Source organism: Salvelinus alpinus, chromosome 2 (genome assembly GCF_045679555.1).
Source record: "Salvelinus alpinus chromosome 2, SLU_Salpinus.1, whole genome shotgun sequence".
NCBI classification, from domain to species: domain Eukaryota; kingdom Metazoa; phylum Chordata; class Actinopteri; order Salmoniformes; family Salmonidae; genus Salvelinus; species Salvelinus alpinus.
The window spans coordinates 54778264-54801794 of record NC_092087.1 but is presented as its reverse complement, the minus strand read 5'-3'; the positions used below and the strand labels follow the sequence as shown (position 1 = coordinate 54801794).

General features: G+C 42.9%; 1 protein-coding gene across 1 annotated transcript in view; it reads left to right on the top strand.

The window, feature by feature from the left end:
• Window positions 1–23531, top strand: part of LOC139564976 (copine-9-like) — a 186969-nt gene that overhangs the window by 118991 nt on the left and 44447 nt on the right. The window contains exons 7-9 of the mRNA XM_071384933.1: window positions 17231–17294; window positions 22708–22811; window positions 23243–23347. Coding sequence (XP_071241034.1) covers window positions 17231–17294; window positions 22708–22811; window positions 23243–23347 — 273 coding nt within the window. The remainder of the gene's footprint in view (window positions 1–17230; window positions 17295–22707; window positions 22812–23242; window positions 23348–23531) is intronic.

The following is a 23531-nucleotide window of genomic DNA, read 5'->3' as shown; positions in this document are numbered from 1 at the left end:
TCTACCTAGAAGGCCAGCATCCCGGAGTCGCCTCTTCACTGTTGACGTTGAGACTGGTGTTTTGCAGGTACGATTTAATGAAGCTGCCAGTTGAGGACTTGTGAGGCATCTGTTTCTCAAACTAGACACTCTAATTTACTTGTCCTCTTGCTCAGTTGTGCACCAGGGCCTACCACTCTACTTTCTATTCTGGTTAGAGCCAGTTTGCGCTGTTCTGAAGGGAGTAGTACACAGCGTTGTACGAGATCTTCAGTTTCTTGGCAATTTCTCGCATGGAATAGCCATTTCTCAGAACAAGAATAAACTGACGAGTTTCAGAAGAAAGTTATTTGTTTCTGGCCATTTTGAGCCTGTAATCGAACCCTCAAATGCTGATGCTCCAGATACTCAACTAGTCTAAAGAAGGCCAATTGTATTGCTTCTTTAATCAGAACAACCGTTTTCAGTTGTGCTAACATAATTGGAAAAGGGTTTTCTAATGATCAATTAGCCTTTTAAAATGATAAACTTGGATTAGCTAACACACCGTGCCATTGGAGCACAGGAGTGATGGTTGCTGATAATGGGCCTCTACGCCCATGTAGATATTCCATAACAAAATCTGTCGTTTCCAGATAAAACAGTCATTTACAACATTAACAATGTCTACACTGTATTTCTGATCAATTTGATGTTTTTTAATGGACAAAAAATTTGCTTTTCTTTTTTTCTTTTGAACGGTAGTGTACGTTATTGCGTGTGACTATCTCAGACACCACTGGCCCGATTTTGATGAAACTTGACTGAATGATGTGTCTTGCCACATAGATCCGGCATTAAGACAATTACACGGATTGGCCCAAGGGGTGCATTATAGTAATCAACTGAAAACTTTGAACAAACATATCTCCTGACCCGTTTGAGCTACAGACATTAAATTGTGTACATATTCGATGGCGCCGACAGAGATGGTCCACATCTTACATGCTCCAACCCGGCTATTTTGGGACTTTTTTCATGTTTATCTGTACTTTTTTGTACAGAAAGCTCATACCATTATCACCTATGACCGCCAAGTACTTTTGAACTACGAATCGACAGCTACTAACCCTCGACTTTGACGTCAATTTCGGCTCCTACTTCAACTCCGACTGTTTACACCGGACCCTGCTCCATTATCCGGCTACCCAAGCACCACAAGCGAAGATGCGGGAGGAGGGCTGGAGTCCTTGTTTGACTCAGACGCAGAGAAAATCATCCGGCACTCCCCTCCATTTTAGTGGCAAATGTCCAGACACTTGAGAACAAGATGGATGAGCTTTGTTCGAGAGTGAAAAATCTGTAATATTCTATGCTTTCAGAAACCTGACTGATGGGCATTATGAACGTAAAACTCAAGGGTTTCTACATGCTTTGTTGTGACCAGACAGCGGACTTGGGCAAAAACAAAGGAGGAGAGGTGTGCCTCTAACGGCTGTCGTCGGAATGAGACCAAAGCGCAGCGTGGATTTAATGTTCAAAAAAACACTCAAACAAAATGACCAAAGGTGAAAACAAAAGCGCACAGTTCTGTCAGGAAAAAACACTAAACAGAAAACAAGATTCCACAATCTAATGGTGGGAAAAAGGTCTGCCTAAGTATGATCCCCAATCAGAGACAACGATAGACAGCTGCCTCTGATTGGGAACCACACTCTGCCAAAAACAAAGAAATAGAAAACATAGAATTTCCCACCCGAGTCACACCCTGACCTAACCAAACATAGAGACTAATAAGGATCTCTAAGGTCAGGGTGTGACAGCCTCTTTGTAAACAACAACTGGTGTACTTTTTAAATGTAAAGAAAGTCTTAAGCTTTTACTCACCTGAACTAGAATACCTCATGGTAAATAGCAGACCTTTTTATCTACCAAGAGGGTTTTAATCTGTAATCGTCACTGCTTTCTACATCTCACCACAAATTGTGTAGATGTGGCAGGACTATTACGGATTACTAAGAGAAACCCAGCCATGAGTTGCCCAGTGATGCAAACTTCCCAGATGAGCTGAATGCCTTTTGTGCTAGTTTTGAAGCAAACACTGAGCCAGGCATGATAGCCCCTGCTGTCCCGGACGACTGTTTGATCTCGCTCTCTGTGGCTTATGTGAGTAAGACTTTTAAACAGGTTAACACTCACAAGTATTCTGGGCCAGATGGAATACCAGGGCACATTCTCTGAGCATGCGCAGACCAGCTGGCAAGTGTCTTCATGGACATTTTCAACATCTCCTTGTCCCAGTCTGTAATCCCAACATGTTTCAAGCAGCACCATTATTCCTGTTCCTAAGAACTCAAAAGTTAACCTGCCTAAACAACTATCGTTCCGTAGCACTCACATCTGTAACCATGAAATGCTTTGAAAGGCTGATCATGGCACACATCAACACCATCATCCCAGGCATCCTGGACCCACCTCAATTCACATACCGCCACAACAGATCCAGAGACGACACAATATATATTGCACTCCACACTGCTCTCTCCCACCTAGACAAGAGGTATCGCTATGTGAGAATGCTGTTCATTGACTACAGCTCAGCGATAAACAGCATAGTCCCTTCAAGCTCATCACCAAGCTCGGGACACTGGGACTGAACACCTCCCTCTGCATCTGGATCCTGGACATTCTGACGGGCTGCCCCCAGGTGGTGAGGGTAGGTAACAACACATCTGCCACGCTGACTCTTAACACGTGGGCCCCTCAGGGGTGTGTGCTTAATCCCGTCCGGTACTCCCTGTTCACCCACGACTGTGTGGACACACACGACTCCAACACCATCATTAAGTTTGCTGACGATATGACGGTGATAGGCCTGATCACCGACCGCGATGAGACGGCCTACATGGAGGAGGTCTGAGATAACAACCTCTCCCTCAATGTCAGCAAGACAAAGGAGTTGATCGTGGACTACGCCCCCATCCACATCGATGGGGCTGTAGTGGAGCGGGTCGAGAGCTTCAAGTTCCTGTGTCCACATAACCAAGGACTTAACATGGTCCTCTCACACCAGCACAGTTGTGAAGAATGCGCGATAGCGCCTCTTCCCTCTCAGGAGGTTGAAAAAATGTGGCATGGCCCCTCAGATCCTCAAAACGTTATACAGCTGCACTATTGAGAGCTTCTTGACTGGCTGCATCATCGCTTGGTATGGCAATTGCAGTGCCCTCGATCGCAAGGTGCTACAGTGGGTGGTGTGGATCACTTTGGCCGAGCTCCCTGCCATCCAGGACCTCTATACCAGGCGGTGTCAGAGGGAGAACTGGAAAAGTGTCAAAGAACCCAGCCACCCAAGCCATAGACTGTTCACTCTGCTACCACACTGCAAGCAGTACCGGATCGCCAAGTCTGTGTCCAAAAGGCACCTGAATAGCTTCTACTCCCAAGCTATAAGACTGCTGAGCAGCTAATCAAATTGGCTACTCAGACTATTTCACTGACCCTTTGTTATGCACTGACTCTCTTACACTGACTCTATGCACACTCACTGGACTGCTCACACTCCAACACACACACACACACACTTTCTGCATACAATACTGCTACTCTGTTTAATATCTATCTTGATTGTCTACTTTTACCCCTACCTACATGTACATATTGCCTAAAATACCTTGTACCCCTGCATATAGCCTAGCGGTTAACCGCATTGGACCAGTAACCAAAAGGTTGCTGGTTTGAATCCCCCAGCCAACTCAATGTGCCCTTGAGCAAGGCACTTAACCCTAACTGCTCCTATCTGTCGCTCTGGATAAGAGCGTCTGCTAAATGACTCAAATGTACTGGTACTCCTTGTATATAGTCTTGTTATTTATTGTGTTACTATTTTTATTTGCTAATTGTCTCACTTTTTAACTCTGCATTGTTGGGCTCGTAAGTAAGCATTTCATGATCAATTCTACACCTATTCGGCGCATGTGACAAATCATTTGATTATTTGCAGGCCCTCATGAGCAACACGTTTCCTATAAGGAACTATAAGCAACGGCCAGTGATTTCCAGCGAGGGCAAAAATAATTCATTGTTTCTTTTTCTCTCTCATTAATCCACGCAACATAAATTTGAATAATTGTCACTAATTGGCCCTTAGGGGGGGTGCGCTGCGTCATTCGTGGGGGATGACATTTTTAGTGTTGCCTTGTTACCACATGATTTGACCTCCGGAACTGCGAAATGGGTTTGAAATATAGTTCTCCCTTTCCTCTTTTCAACAAACATAATTGTTCATGGATACTCCACAATAAAGAAAATGAACCTATGAGAAACACAAACTCCCCTCACCTCAATCTTTTGTCATGCTGACATGAATTGACCAGGTAGATGAGTTCTTTCAAAGAATTCACACATTTTAACCTTAAAAATATTACACAGTGCCATTTAGATTTGGAGTAATTGACCATCAATCTCGGTGTCCCTTACCCCAACACACACACTCAACCCCCTGTCTGTTTGAACTAGGGAAAGGAGGTCAGGGGACAAAGGTTGTACCCTCGTACTAGACATTATCCATGATTGACTCTTAATTGACTTAGTGGTAAAATGTAGTCGATAAATTGAGAGCTTGGGACTATAAGGTTATAGCTGCAAAAAAAGATGATTCTGAGACAATTGGCTTTGAAGTTCCGAACCCTCATTGGTTTGAATGGTGTCAGTCATTTTTACCTTATTTTTAACTGAACAACATGAATTGGGGTATTTAGACTACTATATAAGGTAGAGAACATTGAACAAAACAAGCCTGTGTCCATAACTCAATTTTGACTAAAATGCAGATAGAACCATTTACTTCGAAGCTCTCAAAATTTGTGATAAGACTGCTAAAGGAGTGCTCCATTGAGAAGCTTGAAGTGTGCTCTCATTGTAAACTATCTTCCAGCTTCATGACATACATTTCTGTATGGCTTTCCCTCTCGTTTTACCCGGCCTGGATGTTCATCTTTACTTTAGGGAGTTGCCTTTAGATATTTCTGTGTGTGATGATGGTAATAAGCATGGCTGGGATGGTAAGTGTTTGGGAAAAGTAATTGATGACCTCCTTTTCTTGACTGATATTCAGCCTCTGCTTACCGAAGTTTAGATAGCAGAGGTTGTGATACAGTGTATACATATTTTATTTAAAACACAAATGTACAGTGCCATGGTGGCAGATTGGCAACATGCATCTTGAATTTGGATCCAATTAATTCTATACAGTAGATTAATAAGTCATCATTGGTGTACTATGCAGGGATTCTGTCAAATATAGCAATCCATTTTACCAGACTCAAAATATCTCTAAAAATTGATGATTATGGATTCTTCCCAAACGTTAATTAATACATTTCACATAACAGGACCGTAAAATGAAGTGTGCTTTCTTTTTGTCCTTAATTTCTGTTCATCTTGCAAAACATAAAAAACAAAAAGAGCCCTATACCCACAATCCTCTCTTTCCCAATTAAAAGCCCTTTTCCACTCTCATTCTCTCTGTTAAATTTCTCATTACGTTTTACATATGGGGAAAGGAGGCCCGAGCAAACAAACATGCATAATGAATCACCCTCCTTTTCTCCAAAAGGCATACGTACATGTTTTATCTCTCATTAGATGCTCCCAGCAGACCCTGCTGAAGAAGGGTACTTCTTTATCTCACATCCTAACGTATCCCTCCCTAAGCCTCCGCTAATCTCACCAGAAGTGTATGTCCTTCAGTGTCGCCTCATACATTACTCCCTGAATTATATGTGCTTGACATGGTGTGGCGGTGAATTATGTATTCAAAGAACAATCTCAATTTCGTCACCTTCCAATACCACTATTACATGAAATAAACTTTAAGGTAATTACATTGCCATTTCTGGCCTCTGATCTTGTAAGACACTCTTGTACTATGCACTTATATTGTCTTTCGGGTGTCTCTCATCTCAGGGACGTGTCCAAGTTCTCCGAATGCACCGTCTGCTGATAACAAATGATCCCATTCGGACACCTGACACTACTTCCCCAATCCTCTGACCTTGTCTTGAAAAGGTCTCCACTCAAAGTAGTCCCGGAATGTTTAAAATCAAGTGAAACCAGAAGAAACTCTTGAAAAAATATTATTTTGGTCTTCGCAGGGGCATAGCTATACCACAGAAGAGAAGCTCTTTGCAATTCTACCTGGGCCGTGGCTGCCTACTCTCCACAGCAGAGAGATCTATCATGGGCATGATGAAAAGGGGAGGTGGGGAGGGAAGTGGAGGAATGGAAAGGATGGAGGGGGGACCGATATCCCACAAAGGGGGTCTCCCATGGGGCCCTTGCATACGGAGGCGAGTGTTCATTTGGATTACAAAGAGGGGGGTAGCTGGTGGTGTGACAAGCTCGGCCCCTGCTCTACACCCCAGCCCCTCACCACACCACCCCCGTCCCTCGCCCGCCCGTCACACGCTGATGGGGATGACAGGGCGACAGGGCGAGTGACAGCAGGAGAAGCTCATTCAATTACCCGGCCCTCTGACGAAAAGCATTCATGTCATGTTCACCAGAGATGTGGGGGGAGACAGGTAGGGGAAGACAGACAGAGAGAAATAAAGAAGACACAAAGGACAAGAACAACCCAGAAAAGAGATTCAATAAAAAGTATTCTCTATTCCTCCTCCGTTCTGTTTGGTCCCTTAGTTCACTCCAATTAGGGCTTGTACCTGACAGAAACATCTCTCCCCCTCTTTCTCTCCCCCTCTTTCTCTCTCCCTCTTTATCTCTCCCTCTTTCTCTCCCACAACAGCAATCAGGTAAAGAGCAGCCCACCTCTGCCAAGCTCTCCAGTATGTGTGTGCAGTCAGTGTTCACACTACAGAGAAGGAGACGAGACAGTGCCCTCCGGGGGGACACTATCCTCCTCACTCTAACCTATGAATGAATGAATGGGAAAGTGGTACTTTGGGTTTAAATTCGATCTTGCCGAGCTTGTCACACGACCAGTGTACCCCCTCCCCCTTCACCCCTTCCATTCCTCCACTTCCCTCCCCACCTCCCCTTTTCATCATGCCCATGATAGATCTCTCTGCTGTGGAGTGTAGGCAGCCACGACACAGGTAGAATTGCACAGATCTTCCCCCATGTAGTATAGCTATGCCCCCGCGAAGAGTTTCACTCGATTTGAAACATTCCGGGACTACTTTGACTGGAGACCTTTTCAAGACGTCAGAGGATTTGGGGAAGTAGTGTCAGGAGGTATTGTGAAGTTATCGAGATCAAAGAAACGAATGCTTCTATCACTGACCTTCTCTTACTCAGTGCCATGGGCGCCGTGCCAAAGTTTCTCTGACAGAAAGTTATAGAGTACAGAAGTATGTACAGTAACTGTTGATTCATTACATGGCAGGTTGACAAAGATGGTGCCGGACAGTACTTTGAAAAAGCTTCTGGCTATGGCATCCATATTAGGAAGTCAGTTGTCTGACGAAACTCCCAAGCTTGGAGTGAGATTTCCTATTGTGAATGTCATTGGCTCCATACCTTCCCGGTGGGGGTCTGGGGGTACCTCCCCAGGAATAAAATGCAGTTTTAAAGCTAATTTCCTATATAATTTCACATGGCTAAGGCCCATGACCAGGGTAAAAACATTTTTTTTTAATAACACAGGTCAGATACATTCAGGATTCTTTTGAAGTTGAATACACACTCAAAACTCGTCGACTTGGTTTGAAGCTACTTTGAGATTATTTGGGCATGACATTTAGAGTATGCTAGCTGGGGGAAATTGAATTACATAGTTTTTTGGTTAGAAAATGCTCATATTAACGGTTGGTGGCAGTGGCTAACTTTCTGATGGATTGCAGCATCTCCTTGTCCACAAGAAACCAACATTAATTTGGGTGCACTATCCCTTTAAATTAGGACCATAGAAAATCCTGCCTAGAGGAAGCTCTCCAAAAGGGTTGCACGCCACCCCTGATCAATGTTTCCCAAATACTGAGGGTTTGAATATGTTCATGTGACATTTGATTTCTACAAATTACCGCACATTCAAGAATAATTTAATGATTATCAATCTTCGGGTGGTTGAGGCTGATTTGCAAAACCTAGCCATCATATTACTCTGCGTGGGCAGGATCATTTGCATTTATGCCTACTGTTTCTGCCTAGCAGCTGTGCACAATCCTAAAATGACAAAACAGGATATTTGAGGCAAGGGATATTTCAATCTAGCCTATTCTCATGGCTTACCCTATATTCAATACTGTCCATAAATGCATAGCTCTCATAAAAGTGGCTCTCATTATTTTTAATTTAGTTTATTATTATTTTTTTACCCTTTTTTCTCCCCAACTGGTAGTTACAGTAGTTACTGCAACTCCCGTATGGACTCGGGAGAGGTGAAGGTCGAGAGCCATGCGTCAACCCTGCCAAGTCACACTGCTTGCTTAACCTGCTACGAGGAGTCGCTAGAGCGCGATGGGACAAGGATCATCCCATCCAGCCAAACCCTCCCCTAACCCAGAAGACACTGTAACAATTGTGCACCACCTCATGGGTCTCCCGGTCACGGCCGGCTGTGACACAGCCGGGGATCGAACCTGGGTCTGTAGTGATGCCTCTAGCACTGTGATGCAGTGCCTTAGACCACTGCGCCTCTCAAGAGGCCCATTGAACTTAAACATACTTTTTAAAAATGTATTTGGCATATCATATTTCAAATAAGCTAATTACACCAGCAACATTGGTAAGGAGTAAAATAATGATAGTATGGGGAATAAGAGGAATGCTCTTGCTGAGATAACCACACTAATTAGTCTATATTTTTAGCCCATTGGGAATTGTTCTCATGAATTACATCAGCTATTGTGAAAGACTAAATAGGTTACCCACAGTTACACATTTGGGTTCACAATCTTTTTGGGCAAAATAATGTACATAGTACAGTGAGACAAATAATTCCTGCTTAATGCTGCCTTTTCGTTGTTACAGCCTAATGAACCTAGTGCTAAATTGCCAATGACCAAACAAGGTGAATAATGTAGCCTATGGATCTGGCGCTAGGCTAATGCAAGTGATGGATTAAAAAAAACAAAGCTATATTATCACATGCTGTCATAATTAAGCATTCTGTGACAGAGACAGTGACAGCAAATTCATTTGTTGACGATTATGTGTACAAAACACCGCTACAATTTGCCATGCTGAACTTTTGGCAATTGAGTTAATAAAGTATGATCAGCGGAAAACGAACGTGCCCGTCCAGTCCATCAACGTTAAGAGCAATAGCTAGGAATAAGTGGATGATGTCAGCGCTATGGAAAACTCCCGATGGCCAGTCAGTATCTGGTGTGGCCACCAATTGCCTCATGCAGCGTGACACATCTTCTTTGCATAGAGTTGATCAGGCTGTTGATTGTGGAATGTTGTCCCACTCCTCTTCAATGGCTGTGCAAAGTTGCTGGATATTGGCAGGAACTGTAACAAGCAGTCGTACACGTCAATCCAGAGCATCCCAAACATGCTCAAATGAAGACATGTCAGGTGAGTTTGCAGGCCATGGGAGAACTGGGACATTTTCAGCTTCCAGGAATTGTGTAAAGATCCTTGCGACATGGGGACATGCTGAAACATTACTAGGTGATGGCGGCGGATGAATAGCACAACAATGGGCCTCAGGATCTTGTCACGGTATCTCTGGGCATTCAAATTACCATCGGAAAAATGCTATTTTTCGTAGCTGATGCCTGCCCATACCATAATCCCACCGCCACCATGGGCACTCTGTTCAACAAACCGCTCGCCCACACGACACCATACACGTAGTCTGCGGTTGTGAGGCCAGTTGGACGTATTACCAAATTCTCTAAAACGACATTGGAGGCGGTTTATGGTAGAGAAATTAACATTAAATTCTCTGTTAACAGCTCTGGTGGACATTCCTGCAGTTAGCATGCCAATTGCACGCTCCCTCAAAAATTGAGACATCAGTGGCATTGTGTTGTGTGACAAAACTGCACATTTAAGAGTGGTGTTTTATTGTTCACAGCACAAGGTACACCTGTCAAATCAAATCAAATTTTATTAGTCACATGCACCGAATACAATGGTGAAATGCTTACTTACGAGCCCCTAACCAACAATGCAGTTTAAAAAAAAATACAGATAAGAATAAGAAGTAAAAAAGTAAAAAGTAATTAAAGAGCAGCAGTAAAATAACAATAGCGAGACTATATACAGGGGTGTACTGTCACAGAGTCAATGTGCGGGGGCACCGATTACTTGAGGCAATATGTACACGTATAGTTCCTTGCAAAAGTATTCATCCCCCTTGGCATTTTTCTTATTTTGTTGTATTATAATCTGTAATTTAAATTGATTTTTATTTGGATTTCATGTAATGGACATACAAAATAGTCCAAAATGGTGAAGTGAAATATATTTTTTTTAAGATTTCAAAACTGAAAAGTGGTGCGTGCATATGTATTCACCCCTTTGCTATGAAGCCCCTAAATAAGATCTGGTGCAACCAATTACCTTCAGAAGTGACATAATTAGTTAAATAAAGTCCACCTGTGTGCAATCTAAGTGTCACATGATCGCAGTATATATACACACCTGTTCTAAAAGGCCCCAGAGTCTGCAACACCACTAAGCAAGCGGCACCACCAAGCAAGCGGCACCATGAAGACCAAGGAGCTCTCCAAACAGGTCAGGGACAAAGTTGTGGAGAAGTACAGATCAGGGTTGGGTTATAAAAATATCTGAAACTTTGAACATCCCACAGAGCACCATTAAATCCGTTATTGAAAAATGGAAAGAATATGTCACCACAACAAACCTGCCAAGAGAGGGCCACCCACCAGAACTCACGGACCAGGCAAGGAGGTCATTAATCAGAGAGGCAACAAAGAGACCAAAGATAACCCTGAAGGAGCTGCAAAGCTCCACAGCGGAGATTGGAGTAGCTGTCCATAGGACCACTTTAAGCCGTACACTCCACAGAGCTGGGCTTTAAAGAAGAGTGGCCAGATAAAGCCATTGCTTAAAGGAAGAAATAAGCAAACACGTTTGGTGTTCACCAAAAGACATGTGGGAGACTCCCCAAACATATGGAAGAAGGTACTCTGGTCAAATGAGACTTAAATTGAGCTTTTTGGCCATCAAGGAAAACGCTATGTCTGGTGAAAACCCAACACCTCTCATCACCCCGAGAACACCATCGGATGTTTTTCACCGGCAGGGACTGGGAAACTGGTCAGAATTGAAGGAATGATAGATGACACTAAATACAGGGAAATTATTGAGGGAAACCTGTTTCAGTCTTTCTAAGATTTGAGGCTGGGATGGAGGTTCACCTTCCAGCAGGACAATGACCCTAAGCATACTGCTAAAGCAACACTTGAGTGGTTTAATGGGAAACATGTAATGTCTTGGAATGGCCTAGTCAAAGCCCAGACCTCAATCCAGTTGAGAATCTGTGGTATAACCTAAATATTGTTGTACACCAGCGGAACCCATCCAATTTGAAGGAGCTGGAGAAGTTTTGCCTTGAAGAATGGGAAAAAATCCCAGTGGCTTGATTTGCCAACCTTATAGAGACATACACCCAAGAGACTTGCAGCTGTAATTGCTGAAAAAGGTGACTCAACAAAGTACTGACTTTTTGGGGTGAATAGTTATGCACGCTCAAGCTTTCAGTATTTTTGTCTTATTTCTTGTTTGTCTCACAAAAAATATTTTGCATCTTCAAAGTGGTAGGCATGTTGTGTAAATCAAATAATTCAAACCCCCCAAAAATCCATTTTAATTCCAGGTTGTAAGGCAACAAAATAGGAAAAATGCCAAGGGGGCTGAATACTTTCCCAAGCCACTGTAGGTAGAGTTATTAAAGTGACTATGCATAGATGATAACAACGGAGAGTAGCAGCGGTGTAAAAGAGGGGGGTGGGGGGGCAATGCAAATAGTCTGTGTAGCCATTTGATTAGGTGTTCAGGAGTCTCATGGCTTGGGAGTAGAAGCCGTTTAGAAGCCTCTTAAACCTAAACTTGATGCTCCGGGACCGCTTGCCGTGCGGTAGCAGAGAGAACAGTCTATGACTAGGGTGGCTGGAGTCTTTGACCATTTTTAGGGCAGGACGCTTGGCCCCAGTTGATGTACTGGGCCGTTCGCACTACCCTTTGTAGTGCCTTGCTGTAGGAGGCTGAGCAGTTGCCATACCATGCAGTGATGCAACCAGTCAGGATGGTCTCGATGGTGTAACTGTTGTAGAGCTGTAGAACCTTTTGAGAATCTGAGGACCCATGACTATTCTTTTCAGTCTCCTGAGGAGGAATAGGTTTTGTTGTGCCCTCTTCATGACTGTCTTGGTGTGCTTGGACCATGTTAGTTTGTTGGTGATGTGGACACCAAGGAACTTGAAGCGCTCAACCTGCTCCACTGCAGCCCCATCGATGAGAATGGGGACGTGCTCGGTCCTCTTTTTCCTGTAGTCCACAATCATCTCCTTTGTCTTGATCACGTTGAGGGAGAGGTTGTTGTCCTGGCACCACATGGCCAGGTCTCTGACCTCCTCCCTGTAGGCTGTCTCGTCATTGCCGGTGATTCGGCCTACCACTGTGTGTCATCGGCAAATTTAATGATGGTGTTGGGGTCGTGCCTGGCCATGCAGTCATGAGTGAACAGAGATTACAGGAGGGGACTGAGCATGCACCCCTGAGGGGCCCCCGTGTTGAGGATCAGCGTGGCGGATGTATTGTTTCCTTACCTTACCACCTGGGGGCGGCCCGTCAGGAAGTCCAGGATCCAGTTGCAGAGGGAAGTGTTTAGTCCCACGGTCCTTAGTTTATTGATGAACTTTGAGGGCACTATGGTGTTGAACGCTGAGCTGTAGTAAATGAATAGCATTCTCACATAGGTGCTCCTTTTGTCCAGGTATAGACCAACAGGTCTATATCCCACCCCATGGTACTGTCTCAAAACTGCTGACATAAACCCACCCGTTTCTGAGATGAAAGGGTTTAGTATGGTCTGGCAAACCCAAGCAAGGGGTAAACATGAATGTTTGTTTAAATTTTACCAATGCCACCTCAGCCTCATCAGTCTAGACCACAACTTCACTCACCTCCATATAAATCCTATAAATCCAATCCTGCAGAGGTTGAACTATCTCTGCATAGTCTTTCAACCACGGTAACCAGCCACACCCAACAAAGAAATCATGTGCTCCTTGGTAACAGGTTTAGGCAAAGCTTTAATTGTCTATAATCTATCTTTGGAGAGGGTGTGACCCTCAGAAGTAATGTCATGACCCAAATATTTAACAGAGCTCCGGCATAATTGTATCAAATCAAATCAAATTGTATTTGTCACATACACATGGTTAGCAGAAGTTAATGCGAGTGTAGCGAAATGCTTGTGCTTCTAGTTATAACCAACGAGTAATCTAACCTAACAATTTCACAACAACTACCTTATACACACAAGTGTAAAGGGATGAAGAATATGTACATAAAAATATATGAATGAGTGATGGTACAGAACGGCATAGGCAAGATGCAGTAGATGGTATAGAGTACAGCATATACATATGAGATGAGTAATGTAGGGTATGTAAACATTATATTAAGTGGCATTGTTTAAAGTGGCTAGTGACAACTTTTTTACATCAATTCTCCCATTACTAAAGTGGCTGGAGTTGAGCAGCCACTCAATGTTAGTGGTGGCTGTTTAAGCTGTTGTATAAATTAACAAAATATCTTACAATGTATTCTCATTTGAACTTTGCTGTGCTTTTATATGGTTGAAAGCATAGTGACAACACATTGGAAATTCAACTAAGTTTTGGCTGTCTTTTTGAGTGGGTGAATATTGGTTGTAATCTCATTGATCAACCTATCAACAAAATATTACCCAGTTGTCCACGTTGAAATGACGGGTTGTGCCCATTGGAATCTGGAGGCGAAAGAAACGCACATCTGTTTAGGCGAGATGCTGGCTAGCGGAGTAGAACACCTTAAAAAGAAAGGAGCCGCACACTCTAGGAGTGTATAACTGCAATAATTGAATAACCTAATAACCAACATTTCGACAGACAAGCTGTCTTCATTATACCCTGATGAAGACAGCTTGTCTGTCGAAACGTTGGTTATTAGGTTATTCAATTATTGCAGTTATCAAGTTATTATTATTATTATTAAGTCTCCTTTATTTTTCAAGTGCCCAGTGGAATAACACCATCCAGCCTGTAGCGCCTGTGTTCCAGGTAATGTGTGAATTGGGCCCGGGGCAAGAGAGTGGCTATGTCCTGATTCTCCTCCCTTTTCCAGAAATGTTCACTTGTAATGATGGAAAATCCCTCCAGCCAATGTTTTTAAATAATGACAGGGAGTGTGCAAGTGCACACTTCGCGAGAGGAATGGAGAGTTGGGACATAGCCACTGTGGCTGCATCTGAAATGGCACCATATCCCCTGGCCTATATAGTGCACGACTTCTCCTTGTAAAGTAGTGCACTTGAAATTCAACAGTAGTGCACTAGATTGGGAATAGGGTACCATTTTGCGTGGAAATGTCCAAAATGGCATGCTATTTCTTATATAGTGCACTACTTTTGACCAGAGCCCAAAAGGAAAAAAGGGTCTATTTATTTCTGCAACAACACATTCATCACAAATTGTAAGCAAGCTAGTTGCTTACAATTACAGTGCCTCCTAAAGGCATGATTGACATCGGGAAAAGAGGGTGGGCTATCAGCTGATCATTGATGTTGATGATTTATGTAAATCTGCTAGCTAGCTAGTTAGATTTTTTTTTTCTTATTGTGATTTATCTTCCGGTCGCAAACTTGAAGATGTCCCAACAACTTGCGGGCAGTGGGTTCAGAACTGAAGAAGGGATGAGTCAGAGGTTGTTTTTTTTCACCCCCACCCTTTAGAACCCTGATGTAAATAACCTTGGTCATTTGTTCACCAATGTAAAGCCTACGGACAGAAACTTTGGCGTCTTCTTTGACCCTGACCTAAACCTTGAGCTGCATGTAAAGAAGGTTGCCCAGTCCTGCTTTTATAATCTAATAAATAAGTAAAGTATTTTATTTCAGTCTCTGATCTGGAGGAAGTTGTACATGCTTTTTTCCCCCCTCACGCCTATCTGCTAAACATGTCTCCGTCAGAAATCATTCCATCGTCTATAGTTAGTTGATGCTGCAGCTTGGCTTTTAACAGCCACCATAAAACTATATCACCACCCAAAAGTGCACTTGGCGAGTGGGGGGGCAAAGGGGCATTTGCTCGGCACAGTTAGACTCCTATCTGTGCACGTGCCTGTCTCTGTGTGTGTCTGAGTGTCTCTGTGTTTGTGCGTGTACGTGCGTACGTGTGTGTTTACCAGAACTGAGGGTATTAGGGTGTCTTTTCTTTTTTTTAATTCTTTAATAATAAAAAAAATGTACCCCCGTTTTCTCCCCAAATTCGTGGTATCCAATTGTTAGTAATTACTATCTTGTCTCATCGCTACAACTCCCGTACGGGCTCGGGAGAGACGAAGGTCGAAAGCCATGTGTCCTCCGAAACACAACCCAACCAAGCCGCACTGCTTCTTAACACAGCGCGCATCCAACCCTCAAGCCAGCCGCACCAATGTGTCGGAGGAAACACCGTGCACCTGGCGACCTTGGTTAGCGTGCACTGCGCCCGGCCCGCCACAGGAGTCGCAGCCGGCTGTGACAGAGCCTGGGCGCGAACCCAGATTCTCTGGTGGCACAGCTAGCGCTGCGATGCAGTGCCCTAGACCACTGCGCCACCCGGGTGTCTTTTCTGACAGCAACAAGCTCTGTGTGTGCCCTTGTGAAGTAATCAGGCTGTCACAGTGGCGTAGAGGAGTGGAATGCTGGGGTAAAGGTTCAAAATGCATTGTAAGCATTGTAAACAGCCTTGTGAAGAGGCTGTCAACCCGACGTGTGTGTCTGTGTCTGTGTGTGTGTGTGTGTGTGTGTGTGTGTGTGTGTGTGTGTGTGTGTGTGTGTGTGTGTGTGGAGTAAATTGTCACCGGTGCACATACCACCTCAGGCTGTCGTGAGCACTTCAGGGTGTGTGTATGTGGCATGGGTGTTTATGATTACACCCTTAAAACTCACAGCAAGAATGTTAATCATCCTATAGCCACGATTACCAGCCTTAGTGCAATGTCTACTAGATGGAATAAATCACTGTATGACATGCTGGATTTGACCATCTGTAATTCTCTTATAAGAATCAACCTGTGAATAATAATTAACCTGAAATGTTCATCTGGTTTTTGCTTCTATCAATCTTCTTCTTGGGAAGAGAACCATAATGCTTTTTTCCTCTCTCTAGCATTGATACACATTTATTTAAGCTATTCTGAAAGCATCACTCACAGCAAATGTATTGATAGTGGTACCCAAAAATAAAAAGCCCTCCCCTAAATAGGTATTCCCCTCTTAACATCAGTCCGTCTTGCCTCCATTTTTAAATCTAATTCCAATTCAATTACCCTGATCGCCTCATACATAATTTGATAGACACTCCAATCGGCCCTAAAATAAATTTGTTTGCTTGGATTGAATGGTAATGTGTCCCCTGGTGAAAACGACTCATCATCTATGTGATGCGTTCCAAATTACACCCTATTCCCTATTTATGTGCTCAAATGGCTGTGGTCAAATGTAGTGAACTATAAAGGGAATATGGTGCCATTTGGAAAGTAGAAAAAGTGTGGAGGTGAAGAATAGTCTCCCTGAACTGTCTGTTTCTATGAAAAAGTATTTTGTCATCCCAACATCTGATCTAAAGTCAGTCCTATGCCACTGGTTTCAATGTGTGGAGTGCTAATGTGAAGTGATGGACTGTTCTCAGACCTGTTGATTTGGAGTCTGAAGGCAAGTTAGTAAAGCTATCAGGACTGACCTCTAGACCTCTATCTGTCAACATGAGGAATGTGTGTGTGTGTGTGTGTGTGTGTGTGTGTGTGTGTGTGTGTGTGTGTGTGTGTGTGTGTGTGTGTGTGTGTGTGTGTGTGTGTGTGTGTGTGTGTGTGTGTGTGTGTTCATGCATGTGTGTTTGCATGCATGCGTATGTGTGTCTGTTTCACTCAAGGTCTTGACCTTCCATGCAATGTTCACATGAATGCATACAAAGAGGCACACTAATAATTAATTCAGAATTTAAAAGCAAATTATGTACACAAAATACTGACAAAGGACCCTAAGTACTTATCATTCTGAGTTTTTTCTTTTTCTTTCTCTCTCTAGTGGGATCCCAGGGAAAAAGTGTGGGAACATCATATTCACCGCTGAGGAACTGAGTAACTGCAGGGTCAGTATCACACACAACACACACACACACATATTCTCATCCATTCAACATAGGGAATATACATTGCAGTGCTTGAAGCATCACTACAGACCCGGGTTTGATCCCGGGCTGTGTCGCAGCCAGCCACGACCAGGAGACCGATGAGGCGGTGCACAATTGGCCCAGCGTCGTCTGGGTTAGGGGAGGGTTTGGCCGGCCGAGATGTCCTTGTCCCTTCTCGCTCTAGCAACTGTAGCGGGCCGGGCGCATGCACGCTGACATGGCGCCAGTTGTACGGTGTTTCCTCCGACACATTGGTGCGGCTGGCTCCCGGGTTAAGCGAGCAGTGTGTCAAGAAGTAGTGTGGCATGGCAGGGTCATGTTTCGGAGGACGCATGGCTCTCGACCTTCGCCTCTCCCGAGTCCGTACGGGAGTTGCAGTGATGGGACAAGACTGTAACTACCAATAGTATATCACGGAATTGTGGAGAAAAATGGGTAAAAATAAATAACTAAAAACAGGGAATATAAAAGAGTGGCTGTGTCCCAAATTACATCTTGTTCCCGCAATACTTTTGACTACTTTTGAGAGCACAATGGGCCCTGGGCAAAAGTAGTGCACTACAGTGGCTTGGGAAAGTATTCACCCCGCTTGGCATTTTTCCTATTTTGTTGCCTTACAACCTGGAATTAAAATAGATTTTTTGGGGGGTTTGTATCATTTGATTTACACAACATGCCTACCACTTTGAAGATGCAACATATTTTTTATTGTGAAGCAAACAAGAAATAAGACAACAACAAAAAACTTGAGCGTGGATAACTATTCACCCCCCCAATGTCAATACTTTGTAGAGCCACCTTTTTCAGCAATTACAGCTGCAAGTCTCTTGGGGTATGTCTCTATAAGCTTGGCACATCTAGCCACTGCCCATTCTTCAAGGCAAAACTACTCCAGCTCCTTCAAGTTGGATGGGTTCTGCTGGTGTACAGCAGTATCATACCACAGATTCTCAATTGGAATGAGGTCTGGCCTTTGACTAGGCCATTCCAAGACATTTAAATGTTTCCCCTTAAACCACTCAAGTTGCTTTAGCAGTATGCTTAGGGTCATTGTCATGCTGGAAGGTGAACCTCCGTTCCAGTCTCAAATCTCTGAAAGACTGAAACAGGTTTCCCTCAATAATTTCCCCGTATTTAGCGCCATCCATCATTCCTTCAATTCTGACCAGTTCCCCAGTCCCTGCCGATGAAACATCCCCACAGCATGATGCTGCCACCACCATGCTTCACTGTGGGGATGGTATTCTCGGGGTGATGAGAGGTGTTGGGTTTTCACCAGACATAGCGTTTTCCTTGATGGACAAAAAGCTACATTTTAGTCTCATCTGACCAGAGTACCTTCTTCCATATGTTTGGGGAGTCTCCCACATGCCTTTTGGCAAACACCAAACGTGTTTGCTTATTTTTTTCTTTAACCTTTCTAGGAACCACATTCCGCCAGCGGAACCCCCCCACAACATTCCGCTGAAAAGGCAGCGCGGGAAATTCAAAAATATTTTTTGGAAATATGTAACTTTCACACATTAACAAGTCAATACAGCAAATGAAAGATAAACATCTTGTTAATCTACCCATCATGTCCAATTTAAAAAATGCTTTACAGCGAAAACACAACATATGATTATGTTAGATCACCACCAAGTTCAAAAAACACACAGCCATTTTCCCAGCCAAAGATAGGAGTCACAGAAATAGAGATAAAATTAATCACTAACCTTTGATGATCTTCATCAGATGACATTCATAGGACATCATGTTACACAATACATGTATTTTTTGTTCGATAATGTGCATATTTATATCCAAAATCTTAGTTTACATTGGCGCATGTTCAGAAATGCCTCCAAAATATCCGGAGGAATTGCAGAGCCACGTCAAATAACAGGTATACTCATCATACACTTTGATGAAAGATACATGTTTTACATATAATTAAAGATACACTTGTTCTTAATGCAACCGCTGTGTCAGATTTCAAAAAAACTTAACGGAAAAAGCATACCATGCAATAATCTGAGACTGTGCTCAAATATAAATAACATTTCTCCGCCATGTTGGAGTCAACAGAAATACGAAATTACATCATAAATATTCCCTTACCTTTGATTATCTTCATCAAAATGCATTCCCAGGAATCCCAGTTCGACAATAAATTGTTGTTTTGTTTGATAATGTCAATTATTTTTGTCCAAATAGCTACTTTTGCTAGCACGTTTAGTACACATATCCAAACGCTTGTGCAAGTGACGCATAACGTCGGACGAAAACTTCAAAAAGTTATATCACAGGTCGAATAAACTTGTCAAACTAAGTAGATAATCAATCTTCAGGATGTTGTTATCATATATATCCAATAACGTTCCAACCGGAGCATTCCTTCGTGTCTGTAAAAGTTATAGCAAGGCGATATCATGAGGAATGCGCTTGACCAGGAACTGGCAATCTGCCAAACCACTGACTGAAACACCTCCCATCCGGTCCAACATCACAGTATAAACTTCATTCAACGTTCTACCGACTGTTGACATCTAGTGGAAGGCAATTTGAATAGGCGATGAGTAGAAAAAACAACAGCCTCAGAATTTCCACTTCCTGTTTGGAAGTTTGCCTGCCATATGAGTTATGTTATACTCACAGACATAATTCAAACAGTTTTAGAAACGTCAGAGTGTTTTCTATCCAATAGTAATAATAATATGCATATATTAGCATCTGCGACAGAGTAGGAGGCAGTTCAATTTGGGCACGCTATTCATCCAAAGTGAAAATGCTGCCCCCTATCCCTAAAAAGTTAAGCAATGGCTTTTATCTGGCCACTCTTCTGTAAAACCCAGCTCTGTGTAGTGTATGGCTTAAATTGGTCCTATGGACAGATACTCCAATCTCCGCTGTGGAGCTTTACAGCTCCTTCAGGGTTATCGTTGGTCTCTTTGTTGTCTATCTGATTAATGCCCTCCTTGCCTGGTCCATGAGTTTTGGTGGGCGACCCTCTCTTGGCAGGTTTGTTGCGGTGCCATATTCTTTCCATTTTTTAATAATGGATTTAATTGTGCTCCGTGGGATGTTCAAAGTTTCTGATATTTTTTTATTAACCAACCCTGATCTGTACTTCTCCACAACTTTGTTTGGAGAGTTACTTGGTCTTCATGGTGCTGCTTGCTTGGTTGTGCCCCTTGCTTAGTGGTGTTGCAGACTCTGGGGCCTTTCAGAACAGGTGTATATATACTGAGATCATGTGACACTTAGATTGCACATGGATGGACTTTATTTAACTAATTGTGTGACTTCTGAAGGTAATTGGTTGTACCAGATCTTATTCAGGGGCTTCATAGGAAAGGGTGTGAATACATATGCCCGCACCACTTTCCGTTTTATGTTTTTTTAAACAAGTAATTTTTTTATGTCACTTCACCAATTTGGACTATTTTGTGTATGTCCATTTGTCACGGCCGTCGTAGGGAGGAGACCAAGGCGCAGCGTGTTAAGCGTACATTCTACTTTTAAAGAATGAACACTGAACAAAATGAACAAAATAACTAAACGAACCTTGAAGCTATACCAAAGAGTGCTGAACAGGCAACTACACATAGACAAGAACCCATCAAACCAAAATGGAAAATGGCAACCTAAATAGGATCCCCAATCAGAGACAACGATAAACAGCTGTTTCTGATTGGGAACCAATTCAGGTCACCATAGACCTACAATTACCTAGACTTACAAAAACCCTAGACAAGACAAAAACAAGCATACCCACCCTCGTCACACCCTGACCTGACTAAAATAATACAGAAAACATAGAAAACTAAGGTCAGGGCGTGACACCATTACATGAAGTCCCCCCAAAAATCTATTTAAATTACAGGTTGTAATGCAACAAAATAGGAAAAACTCCAAGGGGGATGAATACTTTTGCAAGGCAGGGAGTAGGGTGCCATTTGGGACGCAGACATTGAAAAATTATCATTCTGACAGAGAAATGAAGACTACAATATTAAAATAAATATGCATCCGATCTGTGAATAACGACATTGACAATCCCCCTCAGAGGTATGAATAATTGTATCTCTATCTCTCTGTTCCGTTAATATACTCACCCTCTCTCTGTCCGTCCCTCTCTCTCTCTCTCTCTCTTGCTGTCTCCCTGTCTCTGTCTCTTTCTGTCCCTCTCTCTCTCTCTCTTTCTCTCTCTCTGTCTCTATCCCTCTCTCTGTCTCTTTCTGTCTCTCTCTTGCTGTTTCCCTCTCCCTGTCTCTGTCTGTCTCTATCTCTCCACCCCACACACACACACAAAAATTGACAAATAAAACTGAGAACATTATTTGGGAAAATATGAAATCACATATTTTATAGCCCCCCCACCATAGAGTTGTTTATTAACCATTATTTGACCAGGTATATTGGCAGAAGACCGTGCACAAACTTTTATTTTACGCTAAGGACCTGCAATCTTTTCTAGCATGAGAGCTAAAATTAAACATGTCTCGAGCTACTTCTTTTTTCTAGCTTTCAAATAGGCACATTCTCGCAGGGGAGAAGAGAAGATGGTGCCGATTTGAAAGCTAGAAAAGCTAGAAAAAAAGATTCGCTCGAGACATGTTTAATTTGAGCTCTTATGCTAGAAAAGCTTGCAGGTCCTTAGTGTAAAAGAGAAATTAGTGCACTGTTTTCTGCCAAAAAAATGTAAGTAGCTGTCATGCTAGAAAAGGTTGCAGACCGTTGCTCTAAGACATGGAGAACATAGTTCATTATATCGTTCATTACAGAAATACAGTGGAAGGGGCATGCTGCAAGGCAGATGACATGTTGTGTTTATTCTGCCACCTTGCTCAGATCTCCAAAAGGTGTGATTTCTAAAGGATGTCGGGCTCATAGAAATAGAATTACTAGAACGGGAACCCCCATTCAAGTGAATGTTCTATTTATATGGGTGGGCTGCTCCTCCTCGGGAGATATTTGCTCAACCAAATGAGTCTGTTGTTTTTGCTTTCTCATCGATTTCCCTGTGAAATATTATGACTATGGGTGTTGTCCCTGAGGTGCATTGCAGCTCCATACGCATACCATACTTATTAACGACTTTTACCATTAAAGCTCGTATAGTTATTCTTTATCTTATTAAAAGGTTGTAATAATTCAACCTCTTAACCATCCCCAAACAAGAGCCATACTTTCACATACTTGGTCAGAGAAATATAGAAATGCAACATTAGAATATTTCAAAATAGTGTCATTTAACAGTGACATTGTAGTTACAATATATGTAATTTAAACGGACATATTAGTTATATGTCATTTATATTACTTATGTCACTATGGTGACCTAAAACCACCACCTTGCTTTGACGTTGAAACTTGTCTTTTCTCTCAGGACATTGCTACCATGCAGCTGTGTGCCAACAAGCTGGACAAGAAAGACTTCTTCGGCAAGTCAGACCCATTCCTGGTCTTCTACCGCAGTAATGAAGACGGAACGTGAGTATGTGTGTGCGTGTGCGTGTGTGTGTGTGTGTGTCAAGATGAGTTCACTTCCCACATTGTCTGTTATGTAGATCCAAATACTCAACACAAATGAATGAATCTGTCACAACAAGTATTTTGGAGAAAACAAAGACTTTCATTTATTTGGTATTTGTGGCTTATACTTCTAGGGCTATGCCTTTTCATCCCTGTACTTAGTGGTCCTTGCTTGTACTGTGTTGAAATGGGGACCATATAAATACAATTACTAGAACAGGGGGAAAAGCCCCTCAGACCACGGCCATTCGACTGCACCCTTATGGGTAATTTGATTTCCGTAGGTTCACCATCTTCTTTGGTATTTGTGGTTGATACTTCTAAGGCCTATGTTCCATCCCTGTACAGTATCTGTATTCAGAGCTCCTTGTGTGTGCTGTGTACCGTAGGTTCACCATCTGCCATAAGACGGAGGTGGTAAAGAATACTCTGAACCCTGCGTGGCAGCCCTTCACCATCCCTGTACGAGCCCTCTGTAACGGAGACTATGACAGGTGAGTGACGCAGACAGCCAAGAGATCAAAGGTCAACGGGTCAAAGGTCACTTAGTACCCAGGGTAAAGGATGACCACATGAGCTACACTGAACAAAAATATTAATGCAACATTCTACAATTTCAAAGATTTTACTGAGTTACAGTTCATACAAGGAAATCAGTCAACTGAAATACATTCATTA